The sequence below is a fragment of the Wolffia australiana genome, chromosome 7 (genome assembly GCF_029677425.1).
Source record: "Wolffia australiana isolate 7733 chromosome 7, ASM2967742v1".
NCBI lineage: Eukaryota > Viridiplantae > Streptophyta > Magnoliopsida > Alismatales > Araceae > Wolffia > Wolffia australiana.
Window position 1 is genome coordinate 14,956,494 of NC_135841.1, and position 16,079 is coordinate 14,972,572.

Here is a 16,079-nt window from a genome sequence, read left to right on the forward strand (position 1 = left end):
CATGTTAGATGCAACCCTGGTTCTCTGATACCAAGTAAGAATTCGTGAAGCTTCTGTTCGCTCAAGAACAAGCACGGAGGTAGGAGTAGAGAGAGGAGAGAGAGATGTAGTTTAAATAATTGAATCCACAATCTTCTTCATGAAACGTTGGTTTGTAATTCTAGCCGTTCTACATGTATTCTTTTTACTAGCCTTTTTTTTTTAATCCCTATTGGCTGCCGACAAGTTCTTTGTGCTTAACAGCTGCCAGGTCCCACTTGTGGCGAGGGTAGTAAATTTTGATACAGATCTGCCACGTTTCGTGTGGTTGGAGGCCATGCCAACGAGACATATTCATGCTCGCAATTGATTACCAGTCTTTCCACCGATCCATCCGATACCATCTTACAAGGTATCTACTTATGGTGCTGCGCCTTCTCGCGAGAGGCCCCTGTCGATGAAGCAAAGAACTCACGAGCCCCTCGAGAAGATCAAAGAGAGAAAGTTATAGAGGAAGGGAGTTAATAGGCTCGTCCTCACCAGCCATGTTACTGTTCGCCCTGCTGCTTCTTGGAGATGTTTTGACATCTTTGGGTGATGTCGTTCCGGGCGGCACAGGAAAGACCAGCATAGTCTTTTCCACGGTCGGGCGGAGCCGTTACGAATTCGACATCTTCACCCTTCCAGTACCTTCGTCCTCCTCAAGAAACGACTACAGCGGAGAAGAGGTATTGCTAAGCGACGGGCAGTCTATCAACTACAATGGCTTCTTTCCCGGAGAGGACTCTGCGCTCCTATCCTATCTCCCTGACTCGGAGCTTGCTGAAGGGTCATTGCAAGCCCTGGTCTATGTCAGCGAGCGAAACGGCACATCGAATATCTACCTTAACCTCCACGAATCCGTCGATATCAATGGCGGAGGAAACTGAAGGTCGTCCCTCGAGGTTAAGAATAGACGCAGCGTCGCGCTCCTTCGAGCGGAGGGCGAGGCTCGTTTTTCTCAGAGAGACAGGCCTTGCGTCTCCGGTGAGCATTTAATCTACGTTTCCACGCACGAGGATTCCGGGGTGCCGCGGAAGAGCTGGGCGGCTATTGCCTCTGGCGAGACCAAGCGGCTGACGCCACGCGGCGTCGTGGATTTAAGCCCGTCCGTATCCCCGTCTGGCGAATGGACGGCTGTGGCGTCGTCCGCCGACGGTCTATACACAGACTTCAACGGCGAGCTCCATACACGCATCGTCGTCTTCAGGACGGTGGACGGTTCCGAGCGTACAATCGTGGATGATCATGGCGGGTGGCCGTGCTGGGGCGACGACTCCACCCTCTACTTCCACCGCAAGAGCGACGACGGCTGGTGGAGTATTTTCAGGGCGACCCTCAACAGGGACTTCTCAGTCGCCAGCCTCGACCGTGTCACTCCGCCCGGTTTCCACACCTTCACTCCTGCCACCGGAAAAGGCTTCCTTGTAATGGCGACTCGAAGACCCACCTCCGATTATCGCCATATCGAGCTTCTTGACCTTGCAAGCGGCGAGTTCGTCGAGATTACAAGACGAGTCTCACCTCTGGCGCACCACTTCAACCCCTTCGTCTCCCCGGATTCGTCTCGAATCGGGTACCACCGCTGCCGAGGCGGGCGAGGAAATGGAGCCGCTCTGGCCTTGGAGAGTATGCAGAGCCCTCTGGAGGACATCTCTTTGTTTCGGATCGACGGGCACTTCCCTTCCTTCTCCCCCGACGGCCGCCGAATCGCCTTCGTCGAGCTGCCGGGCTTGTTTGTAATGAACGCTGACGGCTCGGGAAAGCGGCAAGTCTCCCCCGGCAACTTCTTCCCCACGGCGTGGCACCCGAAGAAGAAGGACGTCATTTACAGCAGCCAAGGCCCGGACTTTTCTAGCATCGGCACCGAGGTGGACGTGGTCTCCATCGCCCTGGCACAAGGCGAGGACGGAGCTTTATCGCCGATCATCAAGAAGCTGACCAACGGAGGGGGAAACAACGCGTTCCCTTCGCCCTCGCCGGACGGGAAATGGGTGGTGTTCCGTTCCGGCCGGTCGGGGCACAATAATCTTTACATTATGGACGCGGAGGAGGGAGAAAGCAAGAGCATACGACAGCTGACCAGCGGGCCATGGAACGACACGATGTGCATTTGGTCGCCGGACGGCGAGTGGATCGCCTTCTCCTCTAACAGGGAGATCCCCACGACAGCGAACTACTCTCTCTTCATAATACACCCTAACGGGACGGGACTGAGGAAAGTCGCGCCGAGAGAGCCCGAGGGGAAAGTCAACCACGCCGCCTTCAGCCCCGACTCTCGGCGCATCGTCTTCGGCGCTGACTACGCCGGCGTCTCCGCGGAGGTTATCTCCACGCCAAACTCCGTTCTCCCCTACGGCGAGATCTTCGTCGCCAACATCGACGGAACAGGCCTCCGGCGTCTCACTCACAATGCGTACGAGGACGGAACGCCCGTTTGGTCACCGACCTTCGTGGACCCCGTCGACGTGAAGGAGGCTCTCGACGGGGGTTCTCGCTGCAAGTTCGATGATCAGTTCTTCTTCGACGCCAAAGGGCTCTCCGTTGCCGACGCCACATGCTTGAAGAAGCCTTCCCGAATCGAAGGAAGAGCTTCTCCACTTGACGTGTTCGTCGTTTTAGGAGAATAATCACGGCACTCCGATAGTTTGATTCCATTGTTCCCCGATAAGTCTGATGGTGTTGCTTCTAAAATGTGTTAGCTTCAGTTGAAGTCCAGTTTGCTTAGTCCAGATGTTTAGTTTACTCCGTAAAGTCAATGAAATCATCAGTCTTCGATTCCTCTTCTTATTAATGGCAGCCTCATCATTGTTCAGCTCAGTCGGGTTCACTCGAGTTATACGCATTACTGCCATGCGGTCCTCAAGGACTGGTCAATATCGTTGTTAAAATTTCTTTACAGCTCTTGGTCTCAATCTTGGGTGTATTAAATGATCTCTGCGGGCATATATTCATGAAAAATATTTTGTCTCGGGTTCACTCGGGCACTAGGTGTGGAGAATGAATAATTGATGCAGAAAGACTTTTGTGTATAGTTTTGCGTCACTTGTGTTTACACAGGTCTCGGCTCCAGACGACGTGGGATGGTCTGGCCCTAAACTCACTTCGTCCGTGGCCGTGTTATCGAAAGGCGTCCTATTCATCGTCCATGAGAGGGGAGGGGATGCGGACACACGGGTTTCATCGTGTGAATCACTTTAATTGGTAGAGAATTAATGATCCTCGACTACCTGCGGCGAGTTTATTTTTTGCTAGGGAAAATACTACAAAAGAGCATCAACCATTGTTTTGTCACCCGGGCAGCACGAACTTTCATGCTTGTCTAAAAAATAGCATGGGCCAATAAGAAGACCCCACTTGGTGTCTTCTTATTTTTTTTGTCAGCCATGGTCAAATGCTGACGTGTTAGCCACCGTGGCAGCCAGGTGGACTCCACGGTGGCATCCACGTCTCCGGCCACCGCCGACGCCGCCCGGCTCCGTCCGCCCATGCCGCCGCCCGTCTCCGTCCACCGATGCCGCCGCGCATCTCCGGCCGCTGCCGACGCCCCCCATCTCCGTCCGCCGACGCCGCCCGTCTCCGGCCGCCGCCGACACCGCCCGCCGGCCTTCACCGTCGACGCCGCCCGTCTCCGGCCGCCGCCGACGCCGCCCATACGCGTCTGCGTCGGCGGCGGAGGCGGGGGGTGGTGGCGGCCAGGGACGAGGATGGGACGGCTCCCTCCTTTCCCGCTGCGCCCCCGCTCGCTCCCCCCTTCCCCGCCGCGCCGCCGCCTGCTCCCCCCTTCCCCGCCGCGCCGCCGCCTGCTACCCCCTTCCCCGCCGCTCCGCCGGCCCCTCCCCCATTCCCTCCGTGCCACCGCCTGCTCCCCCTTTCCCGCCGCTCCCCACCCTCCCTCATTCCCGCCACTGCCCCGCCTGCCCCCCCCTTCCCCGCCGCTCCCCCCACCCCCTCGCTGCCGCCCGCCGCCCCCTCTCTCCAGCCCTCCTCTGCCTGCGGCCGCCCCTGCCCGTCCCGTCCTCCTCCCTGGCCGCCACCACCCCCCGCCTCTGCCTGGCCCCCTCCTCGCCTCGCCCTCCTCCCCCGGGCGTCGGCGGCAGAGACGGGGGGCGTCGGCGGCGGCGGCTGCTGACGTGGATGCCACCGTGGAGTCCACCTGGCTGCCACGGTGGCTACCACGTCAGCAGTTGACCATGGCTGACAAAAAAAAATAAGAAGACGCCAAGTGGCGTCTTCTTATTGGCCCATGCTATTTTTTAGACAAGCATGAAAGTTCATGTTGCCCGGCTGACAAAAACGAAAGTTCATGCTCTTTCGTAGTATTTGCCCTTTTTTGCTACCACTGCCTTTTGCAAAAGTTGTAAAGTTAGGAAGATAAGAGTTGTGGTTCGAATCAGTACAAAGATTTTCTCACAAGATTCAGTCAATTTAGACCAAGGAACGCAAGATACACTTCTTTCTTTGATTGTACTCTAGACAGAGTAAAGGGTAAAATTTTCCGATAATTTTAGAGTGATTTAAGGTCATCTATTTTGTTTGACACGTGTATAATTTAAGTTTTTTTATTTTAAAAGACGACAGGAAGTTCAGGAACTGAGTTATAGAAAGGAAGAGGTGGAGAAGATGACCTCATTTTTGAGTGAGGAATATTCAATGCCCTTGTAAGAAAAACGTAAAGAAAATCCATGGAGTTTTTAGAAAATATTTATAGAGAAAGATCGTCAAATAGAGAATAGGGAAAGATTTTTTAAAATAAAATCTCGAAGTAGCACTGACCATCAAGAATTTGTCCCATCGCAAATTAGCCAAGCTGAAAAGTAAACAGACCAGAATAAACATAAATATGATTGAAATAACTCCAGCCGAAAAAACTCTTAGATGATACGGATCTTGTAGGCCATGTCCAAGCTGTAAGAAATGAAACTTTTAATGTGGAATAGGGTTGAAGATAAAATAAATAGAGCGAGAAAGAGGGACAGAAGTACAAATAATCTTTCTCAGCAAATCTGATTCCTTTACTCTAGAAAATGGTCATATTTATAGGAAAAAATAGAGAAATCTGTTGGCAAAGGCCGTTCACTGAAAATAGTACAGTTTCATGGTTTCGTGCAGCTTGGTTCAAATAATACTGTCCAATTCCTTATTTCCTTGTTTTCAGTTGAAATAATAGGAGGAGGTATGTGTCTCTTGCGATTGAGTGAGAGCTAACTTAAATCCAATTGGTCAGCTTAGTTCTCTGTATATAAGTTGGAGTGGTATGTGACTGCTATCTATTGGCTGTCAGTTTAGTTGCTTCATATTGGTGCCTATATATGTCTGATTAAGTTAGATTGACCGGATCGAAGGTCCAGGTAAAATCTTTCCAGGATTGTGAGCCCTTGGCCTATGCTATTGTTATCTTATTGAAGGCATGTGTCAATCCCGACCAGAATTGAATCCAAGCGAATAAGTGGCAAGAATTAATTATAAAATCATATTTTCTTGTTTTTATTTAATTCCTAAGGTTTGGAAAGATACTATATATTTTTCTTGAGCCTTATTTAGTGAATACTTCAAATCCTTATTTATAAAATCATATTTTCATTGAGTTAATTTGATCTCGTCAAGCACTAGTGTGCAATTGACAGAAAATCCTGCTAATTTTTGCTATAAAAAATATTTGGATATGATTTGTTGACTTAGAAATATTTTCATCTGAGGTTATATACTATAGAACTTTCCAAAGAAAAGGTAAAATTTTTTAGTAAAAAAACTAGAGATTACACAAACCTCATTGTCACTTCATCATTGGACAAAAAGGTGATTTTTCTCCAATCATCTTGATCAAACTTTAAATCTCTCCTACGCTCTTCTATAATAACAACTTATGAGAAAAATATAATGCACTAAACCGAAAAAATATGTTGGGAGAATAAATCCAAGATGAAGTATATAGAGAGGGGAGAATAGATTAATTAAGTTGCCTAACTCTCTAATCCCTTGTATTTAATTCCAAGGTTTCAGAGGGTAAGGATATATTGATCTCCAACCTCGATCAGTGACCTTGAAGACTCAAATTTGGAGATGTATTTTCTAAAACTGTACTGCGGGCTAGCACTACAATTCTCTCCTTTATTTGATCCAAATCGTAGAAAGCTCTAAAATGAGTTCTAGAAATGAACTTCTTCGTGTGTACTTGGCCTCTTTTCAGATCCCAGACATGGATTGGGTTTATATTTCTCGTATAGGCCATGGCTTGGGCTTTTCCTTTTCTCATATTTGCATCCAAAACAAACCATTTAATTTACTGAAGAGTTAAAATATATGAGAAATATGTACTTGAATCTAAAAAGTCAAGTGAGGCTTGTCTCAGAAATCATTGAAATATAGAAGTACAGGAATTAGGAAACAAACCAGGATGTTCTCATTTTAACTATTGATGGTTAATAATGCATGTGCAAACTGATAGCATTAAATATATAATGATAATTATGTATGATAATTCTATATTTAATTTTTTTTTACATACATATCATAATTTATTTATAATAACAAATAGAAAATTATAAATTAGCTATTGAGTCATAATTTATTCAGTCTCTTGAATTGGATAATTCTTACTATTTTCCTAGAGTTATATGAAAATTTAGGATTTTGGTAAATAAAATGTTAAATAATGGATTCAAATGGGTGATAAGGAGAAGCCTAAGACATGACCTGGATCAGAGTAGGCACCTTATTTTAACCCTCTTTAGGCTCATCTTAGCCCTCTTTAGAGACCATATCAAAAGGAGGCCCAAATTGTTGAATTAACTCCATAAAATGATATCAGGGAATAAGGAAATTTTGTATAAAGGCTGGATTTTAAGATGTAATAGACTACTGTATTAATGGAATTAGATCCAAGGGCTGGAAACATTAGGCCTCCTATATTCAGACTTCTGTTTCCCCTTCTTTGTATCAGATCCTTGAATTATGGTTAGAGGCCTCTGTGCATAAGTTTTGATGGTTTCACTTTTTCTTAAGGTGTCAGATATAGAGAAAAAATGTCTTAATTTTATGATATGGATAATAATAAGAAAGAATTCCATCCAGATCCTAACTGTATGACCAAAAGGGGCGTCTGTGTGTTTTTTTACTATTCACATTTTTTATCCTGAGCAAAATGCTACGTTATCATTCAAAATGATAGCCTAGATTTTATCCTGAACAAAACATCAAGCCATGTTCAATAATTACTCATGTAGCAAAAATGTTACAGTTTTTGGTACACCGCTCATCGCAACCCATCTCTACCAATGCTCCCCTACACCCAACAACTGCTCACTATATGTGCAGGCACCCACAACTGCGACCAGCAACTCGTGTAAACATAATTTTTTTATTTTAACTAATCTCGTTCCATCAAAATTCCACAAATGTTTCAAAAATTAGGTATTTAACTTGTTTTATAAAATTAATTTGAAATATTTTATTTAATTTTCATTTAAATTGATTCATATAAGATCATAAAATATATAAATAATTAAAAAATTAAAAATTATTTTGAATGCAAATTCATTTTCCATGCCTGCTCTCTTTGGATGTGATCCTTTCCCACTTTGTGCTGGGTAAGGAAATTATCATATTTCTTATTGCATAAATCATAACAGTACAAAAATTTAACACAGTTCATAAACCAGATTTAGGTTCAAAATTCCATTAAGGGTGTGATTTACGCAAAATAAATTTTGATAACTTGCTTCATAAGCATAGAATTAGCTATGAGGGAATCCATTGAGTGGAAGTATTGAAAAGATGAATTTTCAGTTAATAAACCTAAAATAAATTATAAAATCAAGCATATGAGTACTTTTGTATTGATTTAATTTTATGTAAAGACTCATCTGGAAAAGAGCCAAATTAGTCATGTTAAGCACCTAAAGGAGGTAAACTCTTTCATCCAACCCTATCTTTAATCTCTAAATCAAAATTCTAGAAGTTTTAAAATCCATGTCATTATTATAGGTTCAGCCTCTTTTCCCAAATAAGAATTTAAAATTACAATGATCAGATTAAACAATAGTTTTGCTACGTAACGAATGAAAATAAAATTTCCATGACAAATAGAATTTATAGTAATACCTTTACTGTGATAAAATACTTAACCTTTGGCTAAGTAAGATCTTTCCAGTATAATAAATGACCGCTAGCTTTGTTTCTACCCTTTGACCAAAAACTGCTCAGACTAAAAAATCAGAAGTGTTGCACACGAGTTCAGAAAAGGAGACCCCAATGAGGATCCCAGAAAATAGGCATATGAGGAAATGAAGTTTTAGCTTTATCATAAAAAAACCATTGTCTTTTGAAAAAAGCATATTAGTAAGATATTTGGAGATTTTACCAATTTTTAATTAATCTCACGAGGATGCCAGCGGGCCCTAGGAAACCTCTAAGTTGCTTGAAGTTGGTATGAGGAGAAAGTTATTGATCACGTCTATTTTCATTTTCAATGTCCATCCCATTAATAGACAAGTTAGACAAACATGCATCAAGATATGATTCATAGATATCAACCATATAAATCTAAAACCCTGTAGTTATCTTTATAAGACAATCTTACCTAGTTAGTACCGACCTATAAATTTATAGAAATGATGTTCTTTACATGTAACTATGTGAAACCAATGCAAAAAATACAAATCTAGATCCTATGGATTCGGTTTTGTGTGAATATTATTTTTTGTTAAAAAACAACTCAAAACACCTTGTGAGAGCTTCATGAGTGGTCATAATATATTCACAAGGAAAGACATGGTTTTGAAAAATATGATGGCATCTGAATATAAGGGTTTAAAGATAACTGTAAATTTCCAAAACATAATGAAGGTAATGTGCAATGAATTGGAGAGATAACATGCAATTTTCTAATAAAGAAGTTTTGAGATGCAACCTCTTTGTTTTTGAAATTTTGGAATAAAATTTTCGTAATAACTTCTTATCTTAAATTTTAACTCAGAAAATGTATTTATAACATCTTGATGAAAAAATATGTCATATTTTTTCCCTTATGTAGTTACGAAAAGAAATATTTGTCTTCTTGAATTTTCTTAACTGCAAAACCAAATTATACCCTATTGAATAAGCTATAGATATTTTCAAGGAGCACATGGCTTCGATGGTCAAATGAGAAAGGTTTTTTTAAAACTTTAACTACTAAGGTAAATTAAAGGAATCCCATAATCATAGACACAATTAGGGAAGGACACAGTCTAACTGAAATTTGGTCAGACTGGAAAAAACCCTATAAAGGACCTTCGGTCAGCCTTTTTAGGGCTGTCCAAACCTTCTGGTCCGGGTCTGGTTCACATGTCGAACCGGACCCAAGACCGGCTGTCTCTCTCACCCTCTATCTGCTCTCGCTCACCTTCATTCTCTCTCGTCCTCTTTCCTTCTTGTTCTCTCTCTCATGTCATCTCTCCCTCTCTCCTGCTCATTCTCTCTCCCTCTCTCCCGGTCGTTCTTGCTCCCTCCCTCCCGCTAGTTCTCTCCCCCTCTCTCTTTCTCGTTCTTTCTGTCTCTCTCCCCCTCTCTCTTTCTCGTTCTCTCTGTCCTCTCTCCCCCTCTCACCCCCTCTCTCTTTTTCATTCTCTCTCTCTCTCACCCTCTCACCCACTAGTTCTCTCCCCCTCTCTCTTTGTCGTTCTCTCTGTCCTCTCACCCCCTCTCTCTTTTTCATTCTCTCTCTCTCACCCTCTCACCCACTAGTTCTCTCCCCCTCTCTCTTTCTCGTTCTCTCTGTCTCTCGCCCCCTCTCTCCCCTCTCTCTTTCTCATTCTCTCTCTCTCCCCCCTCTCCCCTAGTTCCGGTCTCATTCTCCCTCTTGTTTGCTCCCCCTCCTTCCCCCTCGCCCTCTCCCCTGCTCTCACTCTCTCCCTCTCATTTTCTTTTCCTCAATCTCTCTCCCTCTCTCTCTCTTTCGTCCTCTCTCCCACTACTTCTCCAGCCCTCCTCTGTTAAGGCAGATCTTGAGGATCCACAGATGTCTAATCTTGGAGTCCCAACGATCGAGATGATGCAGCGTCCAATGACAAGATTGGCTAAACCAGCCCTTAACTCGACCATGGCTAATGCCAAAGGTGGTTCATTTAAAACATATAAATAAGACCATATACCTCTGTATCCAAGCACTGGTTTTCAGAACATCAATTGATAGTTGTTCTTCTTCATTGTCACTCTCTTTCTCTCTCTCTCTCATGCTCCACTTCAATCTCTCTATCTCTCTCGTGCTCCAATTCAATCTCTCTTTCTCTGTGTGTGTGTGTCTCTCTCTCTCTCTAACTATCTCTCTCTCGCTTTCTCCACTTCAATCTTTCTCTCATTGGTCGATTCTCAAGCCCGATACTCAACATGGTATCAGAGCCTAAGCGGGAAGATGATGCAGAAGAAGTGCTTCCAGAAGATGAAGTCTCTTAGACATCTTCCCACGAGCTTCTTCCAAGAAGAGCCACTACTTTGAAGGCTCCATCAAAAATACCGTCCACCATGATTCCTCCAATCAAACTCACGAAAGATGACTGTGTAGTCTAGAAGACTCAAGTACTCCCAACACTCAGATCTCGCCTTCTTTTTTCTCACATTACAAAATATCCATCGGTAGAAGTTGGTTGTATTTTGACCAGCATGTACTGGACTTTTTATTGACATCCATGACTGAAGGAGTCATCGGATGTGTGACCGAAGCTATCACAGAAAAATCTGCTTGGGATATTCTAGTTGAAGACTTCGCCTTATCAACAGAAGCACGGATCCAAGAGCTACTGGGTAAACTTCATACCCAGATAAAAGGGATTCAAACCTAGAAGAATATGTCACTCAGTTTTGGAGGATAAGTAATGCACTTGCAGCCTCTGGGAAAAAGGTAGACCAATGCATGCTCATCCGAGCGCTACTCTGATGATTAGGCCCTCAATATTCTCCACTGATCACCATCATGTGGACCCAGGCATTCTCAATGGCTTTTGAGACAGTTCTGTCTCACCTAAGAGATCACAACGCAATGTTGACCCGCCATCAAGCCGTCAAGGACAATGACTTTCCAGCAGTTGCGAATCAAGCTCAAGCAGCCCCTTAAAACAACAGTCAAGGACAAGGTAAATCTGAAACCAATAATCGGGGTCGTGGTGGGTTTGGCAGGTCAAACAATCACGGTGGAGGATGCTCCAACGAAAATAGTTGACCTCCACCATGGTACCAGATCTGGTCTCGCACCGGACATCGTGCACTCTAGTGCTATGAAAGGTTTAATCAGTGTTACATTCTGTAAAATCCCCGAGCAACTCAAGCAATGTTACCAGATGCATGAAGCACGTTCAGCCGATCATCATCTTAGTTCTACCTGCCATAGCCAACTCCACCTCAAGCCTACAACACAACCTCACCAGCAGCAATGTCCTCCCATTGGTGCCCTGACAGTGGCACCACTCATCATGTCGCCATTGATTCCAACCTTCGTATTGACCCTCAAGTATACTAGGCTACCGATTAACTATACATTGGAGATGGATCAGGTTTGTCAGTTTCCTCTTCAGTTCACACATTACTCTCCACTCCTTATTGTCCTTTAACTTTCAAACATGAACTTCACGTTCCTTCTATCACCGAAAATCTTCTTGGTTTGCCAATTTACTACTGACAACAATGTGTTCATTTAATTTCACTCTTATCGGTGTTTAGCTAAGGATAGCTCTAACGGCCTGGTACTTCTTACGGGCAACATTGAGGCAGGGATGTATCAGCTTAATTCTGATGTTCAGCCGAAGGCCTATGTTGGAGAACGAGGATCTCCATCAACGTGGCATCAACGCCTCGGTCACCCGTCACTTCGAATTTTACAACAGACTATTCGCCGGTATGGCTTACCTTCTTTACAATTAACAAAACACTATCTTTTCTCTTTGTGTGCTCTAACGAAAGCACATAAACTTGTGTTTACTTCCTCGCACATTAAGTCAGTTTGACCTCTCCAACTGATTCACTCTGACTTATGGGGTCCTGCTCCCGTCAAGTCTCATTTGAATGTTTCCTACTACATAATTTTCATTAACGATTACAGTCATTTTACCTGGTTTTATCTGCTCAAAAATAAAGGTGACGTACTTTCTACATTCGTTCAATTTCACGCACTTGTGGAGCAAAAATTATCCTCAAAAGTTTTCACCTTCCAATCCGATTGGGGCAGCGAGTTTCAAGCTCTTCACAGACATCTCCAAGCATGGGGGATTCATCACCGCATTTCCTGCCCGCACACTCCACAACAGAATGGCACTGCAGACTACAAGCATCGACACATCGTAGAGACAGCTCTTGCTCTACTTAACCATGCCGCTCTGCCACAATACTGTTGGGATGAGGATGCAGCTATGGCTACCTACCTCATCAATTGTATGTCATTTTCTCTTTTATCTCACAAATCTTTGTTTGAGCTTCTTCACAAAGATACTCCCAACCTTACTTTCCTTAAAACCTTTAGTTGTTTGTATTTTCAAAATTTACGCATTTATGCTATTAATAAGCTGACAGACAGATCCGATCGTTGTGTTTTCCTTGGTACAACTCACACCATCAAGGTTATCGGTGCCTCTCCCTCGCCTTAGGTAAATTATATATTTTCTCATGATGTTATCCTTCATGAACAGGTTAACTTTTGCCTCTATCTCCTCATCTATGTCAATGATTTCCTCGTCATCAGCTTCGATTGACAGGGGGTATCCACTCGTCTTGCCTCTTTACTCAAGTATTCGCCATTCATGATCTTGGACCTGCCCGACACTTTCTAGGAATACAACTCATTCCACACTGCAATGGACTTCTTCTCTCCCAATCTCAGTACTTGTCTACCATCCTGCATCGAGCCAATATGAGCAACTGCAACCCTACAGTCACACCAGCACCCGCATCCCTCTCCTCCAATGATGGTGCTGACTCGTGTGATGTCACTCTGTACCGACAAATCGTGAAATCTCTCCAATATCTCATACTTACTCGAACCAATATATGCTATGCCTTTAACCACGCTTGTCAAGATATGCACAATCCATCCTCAAGCAATTGAAAGACGGTAAAACATCTTTTAAGATACTTACAAGGCACCATCAATCTCGGGCTTATACTCTATCAAAACTCTAATTCTCTCTTGAGTATTTTTTGTGATGCAAATTGGGCAGGAGATAACAATGACTGTAGCTCAACCAGTGGCTATATAATCTATCTCAGTGCCACCTTGTCCCGGTCCAGCACAGAGGCAAAGTCCAAGCCCTTAGCGAATGCCACCTCAGAGTTCCTCTAGGTTCAGTCTCTCCTACACGAGCTCCAACTGTCAACAACCGGAACACCTACTATATGATGCGACAACATTAGAGCCACACATCTCACCAAAAATACAGTCTTCCATGCATGCAAAAAGTACATTGAAATAGATTTCCACTTTGTCAAAGAATACGTCGCCGCCGACCAGCTTCAAATTGAGTTCACATCCAGCAAAAATCAGCCGGCCGATATATTAGCTAAAAGTCTCCCAAAGCAACCATTCTCACAACTCAGAATCAAGCTCAATCTCGTCCTGATCAGGAACTTGTCGGGGCATGTTAAGGCAGATCTTGAGGATCTACAGATGTGTAATCTTGGAGTCCCAATGATGAAGACAATGCAGCGTCCCACGACAATATTGGCTAAACCAGCCCTTAACTCGATCATGGTTAATGCCAAAGGCGCTTCTCTTAAACCTTATAAATATGACCATATACCTTTGTATTCAAGCACTGGTTTTCACAACATCAATTTATAGTTGTTCTTCTTCATCGTCTCTCTCTCTCTCTCTCTCTCTCTCTCTCTCTCTCCACTTCAATCTCTCTCTCGTTGGTCGATTATCAAGCTCCATACTCAACACTCTCCCGCTCGTTCTCTCCCCCTCTCTCCCGCTCGTTCTCTTCCCCTATCTCCCTGTCTCTCTCTCCCTCATTCGCTCTCCCTCCCTCCTTCCCTATTGCTCTCACTCTCTTCCTCTCATTTTCTTTCTCTCTATCTCTCTCCCACTCTCCATTCCTCCTCTATCCCTCTCTCCCTCTCTCTCTCTCTCCCTCTCATTTTTCTTTCCCTATATCTCTCTCATGCTCTCCCATTCCTCCTCTTGCCCTCTCTCTCACCTTCTCTCCCGCTCTCTCTCTCTCTCCTACTTTCTTCCCCTCACTTCCTCTCTCTCTCTGTCAACCTCTCTCCTGCTTTCACTCTCCTCTCTTCCTCTTGTTCAATGCTTGCTTGTCCTCTCTTTCAGTCTCCTTCTCTCCCTCCCTCATTCTCTCTCTCATACTCTCTCCCTCTAGCCTGCTCCCTCTCCCTCGCGCACTCTCTCCCTACTGAACTCTCTCTCTTTCACCTGCTTTCTCCCCCTTTGTCCTTCTAACTTCATCTCTCTCTATCTATCTATCTATCTATCTATCTATCTATCTATCTATCTCTCTCTCTCTCTCTCTCTCTCTCTCTCTCTCTCTCTCTCTCTCTCTCTCTCTCTCTCTGTGCCGAGACTGGACTGTGTCCTTCCCAAGAGACAATATATTATCAAACAGTAATTAATAAATAAATTAATGCACGACTAAGTATATTAGGTACATCTTATGGTAGAATTAGTTGATCATTACAAAAAGTTAAATATAAATTAATCAATATTTGATTTTAATAAATATTTTTAAATATAATATTTAATAAATATGTATTAGTTGATCATTCCAAAAAGTTAAAAATTAATAAATATTTGATTTTTTATTTAAAATACTAAAAAACATTTTAAATAATATTAAGAAACAGGGGATTTAATATTATGAATCAACAGAATGAAAATTTTGATTATCTAATAAACAAGAAACAAGAAATCAAGTAGAACAAAAAACTGAATTCATAAAAGGAATTTTCCAAATTAAAATTTTTTTGTATTAATATCTATCTAACATAATTTTAAGATTTTGGTTAAAAAAAGACACCTAATCAATGGATTGATAAGTATATAAAGATCAACTATTAAAAAAAAACTAGTGAAGTTATTAAATGCTGATTGTATAAACTGTAAATAGAATTTTACTTCTGATGATGAAACAAATTAATCAGCTAAAAAGTGAGGTATATTAAAGGATTTTAAGATAATTATGAAATATATTCTGATTTTAACATAAAATTAATTTAAAATTCTCATCAAAACTAAAGTTTTAATTCAATGAAATTGACACAAGAAGTTAATGAAATAATAATGATAACTATTCAGATCATTAAAAATATTGTATACAGCCAGAATCAAAATAAATTTTAAATCTAATTCTTACATTAAAAATTCAGACTTATTTTCCAAGAAACTAAAATATATATATATATATATATATATATATATATATATATATATATATAATAATTAATAACTTATAAGAAATCAGGTTAACACACAATTATACTCATGTCCTAATCAATAAAGATTTGGGATAAAATTGGGTTCCATACAGAATCATGAATTGACTTAAAAATGAACAGAAAACCCAATTTTGAAGTGATAATTGAACAACATACATTTATAATAATTTAATTCATTATGGGTAGTAACAGTCAGGAAACATGTGGTCCAAAAGTCCTTCATCAGTTGGTCCACTTCTGCTCCAAATGATTCCCAGATCGTCATGCTCATTCATGGTCCTTTATCCTAGGTACAGGAGAGGATCAAAGGGCCCAAAATCAGATAGATCCAACATCTTGCAAAGATTGAAAATGCATGTCAGATAAAGGACTGGAGCTATATGTGATATGGAGGTATGTATTTGGGCAAATGGATCCATATGGTTTTTTTAGCTAAACTCAAGGGAACTTTTGATATAAATCATATACATTAACTGTATCAACCATTCTCTATCTCTCTCAAATTTTTTTCTAGCTCAACCTTAGTAGTGTCTGGTTGAGGGACATATGCACTCCAGAGGTCATTAAGGGGTTCAATACTTAATTTTGGTGATTTTCCTTCTTGTTTGATTGGATTTTCTCCTGGTATTGCAAATTACCCAGCTTGTAAA

The 16,079-nt window shown here is 42.5% G+C and overlaps 1 protein-coding gene across 1 annotated transcript; it reads left to right on the forward strand.

The window, feature by feature from the left end:
• The first annotated feature begins 524 nt into the window (after positions 1-524).
• LOC144706024 (uncharacterized) lies at positions 525-2,800 on the forward strand. Its single transcript, XM_078578901.1, has 2 exons — positions 525-808; positions 911-2,800. Exons 1-2 carry the CDS (start codon positions 525-527, stop codon positions 2,646-2,648), a joined length of 2,022 nt encoding a protein of 673 aa, XP_078435027.1. The 3' UTR covers positions 2,649-2,800.
• Positions 2,801-16,079: the final 13,279 nt, after the last annotated feature.

Excerpts from the sequence above, each read along its gene's own strand:
- LOC144706024 (XM_078578901.1), top strand. The coding sequence starts at position 525 with ATGTTACTGTTCGCCCTGCTGCTTCTTGGAGATGTTTTGACATCTTTG. Across the intron at positions 809-910 it reads GACTCGGAGCTTGCTGAAGG|GTCGTCCCTCGAGGTTAAGA; the intron begins GTCATTGCAAGC and ends AGGAAACTGAAG.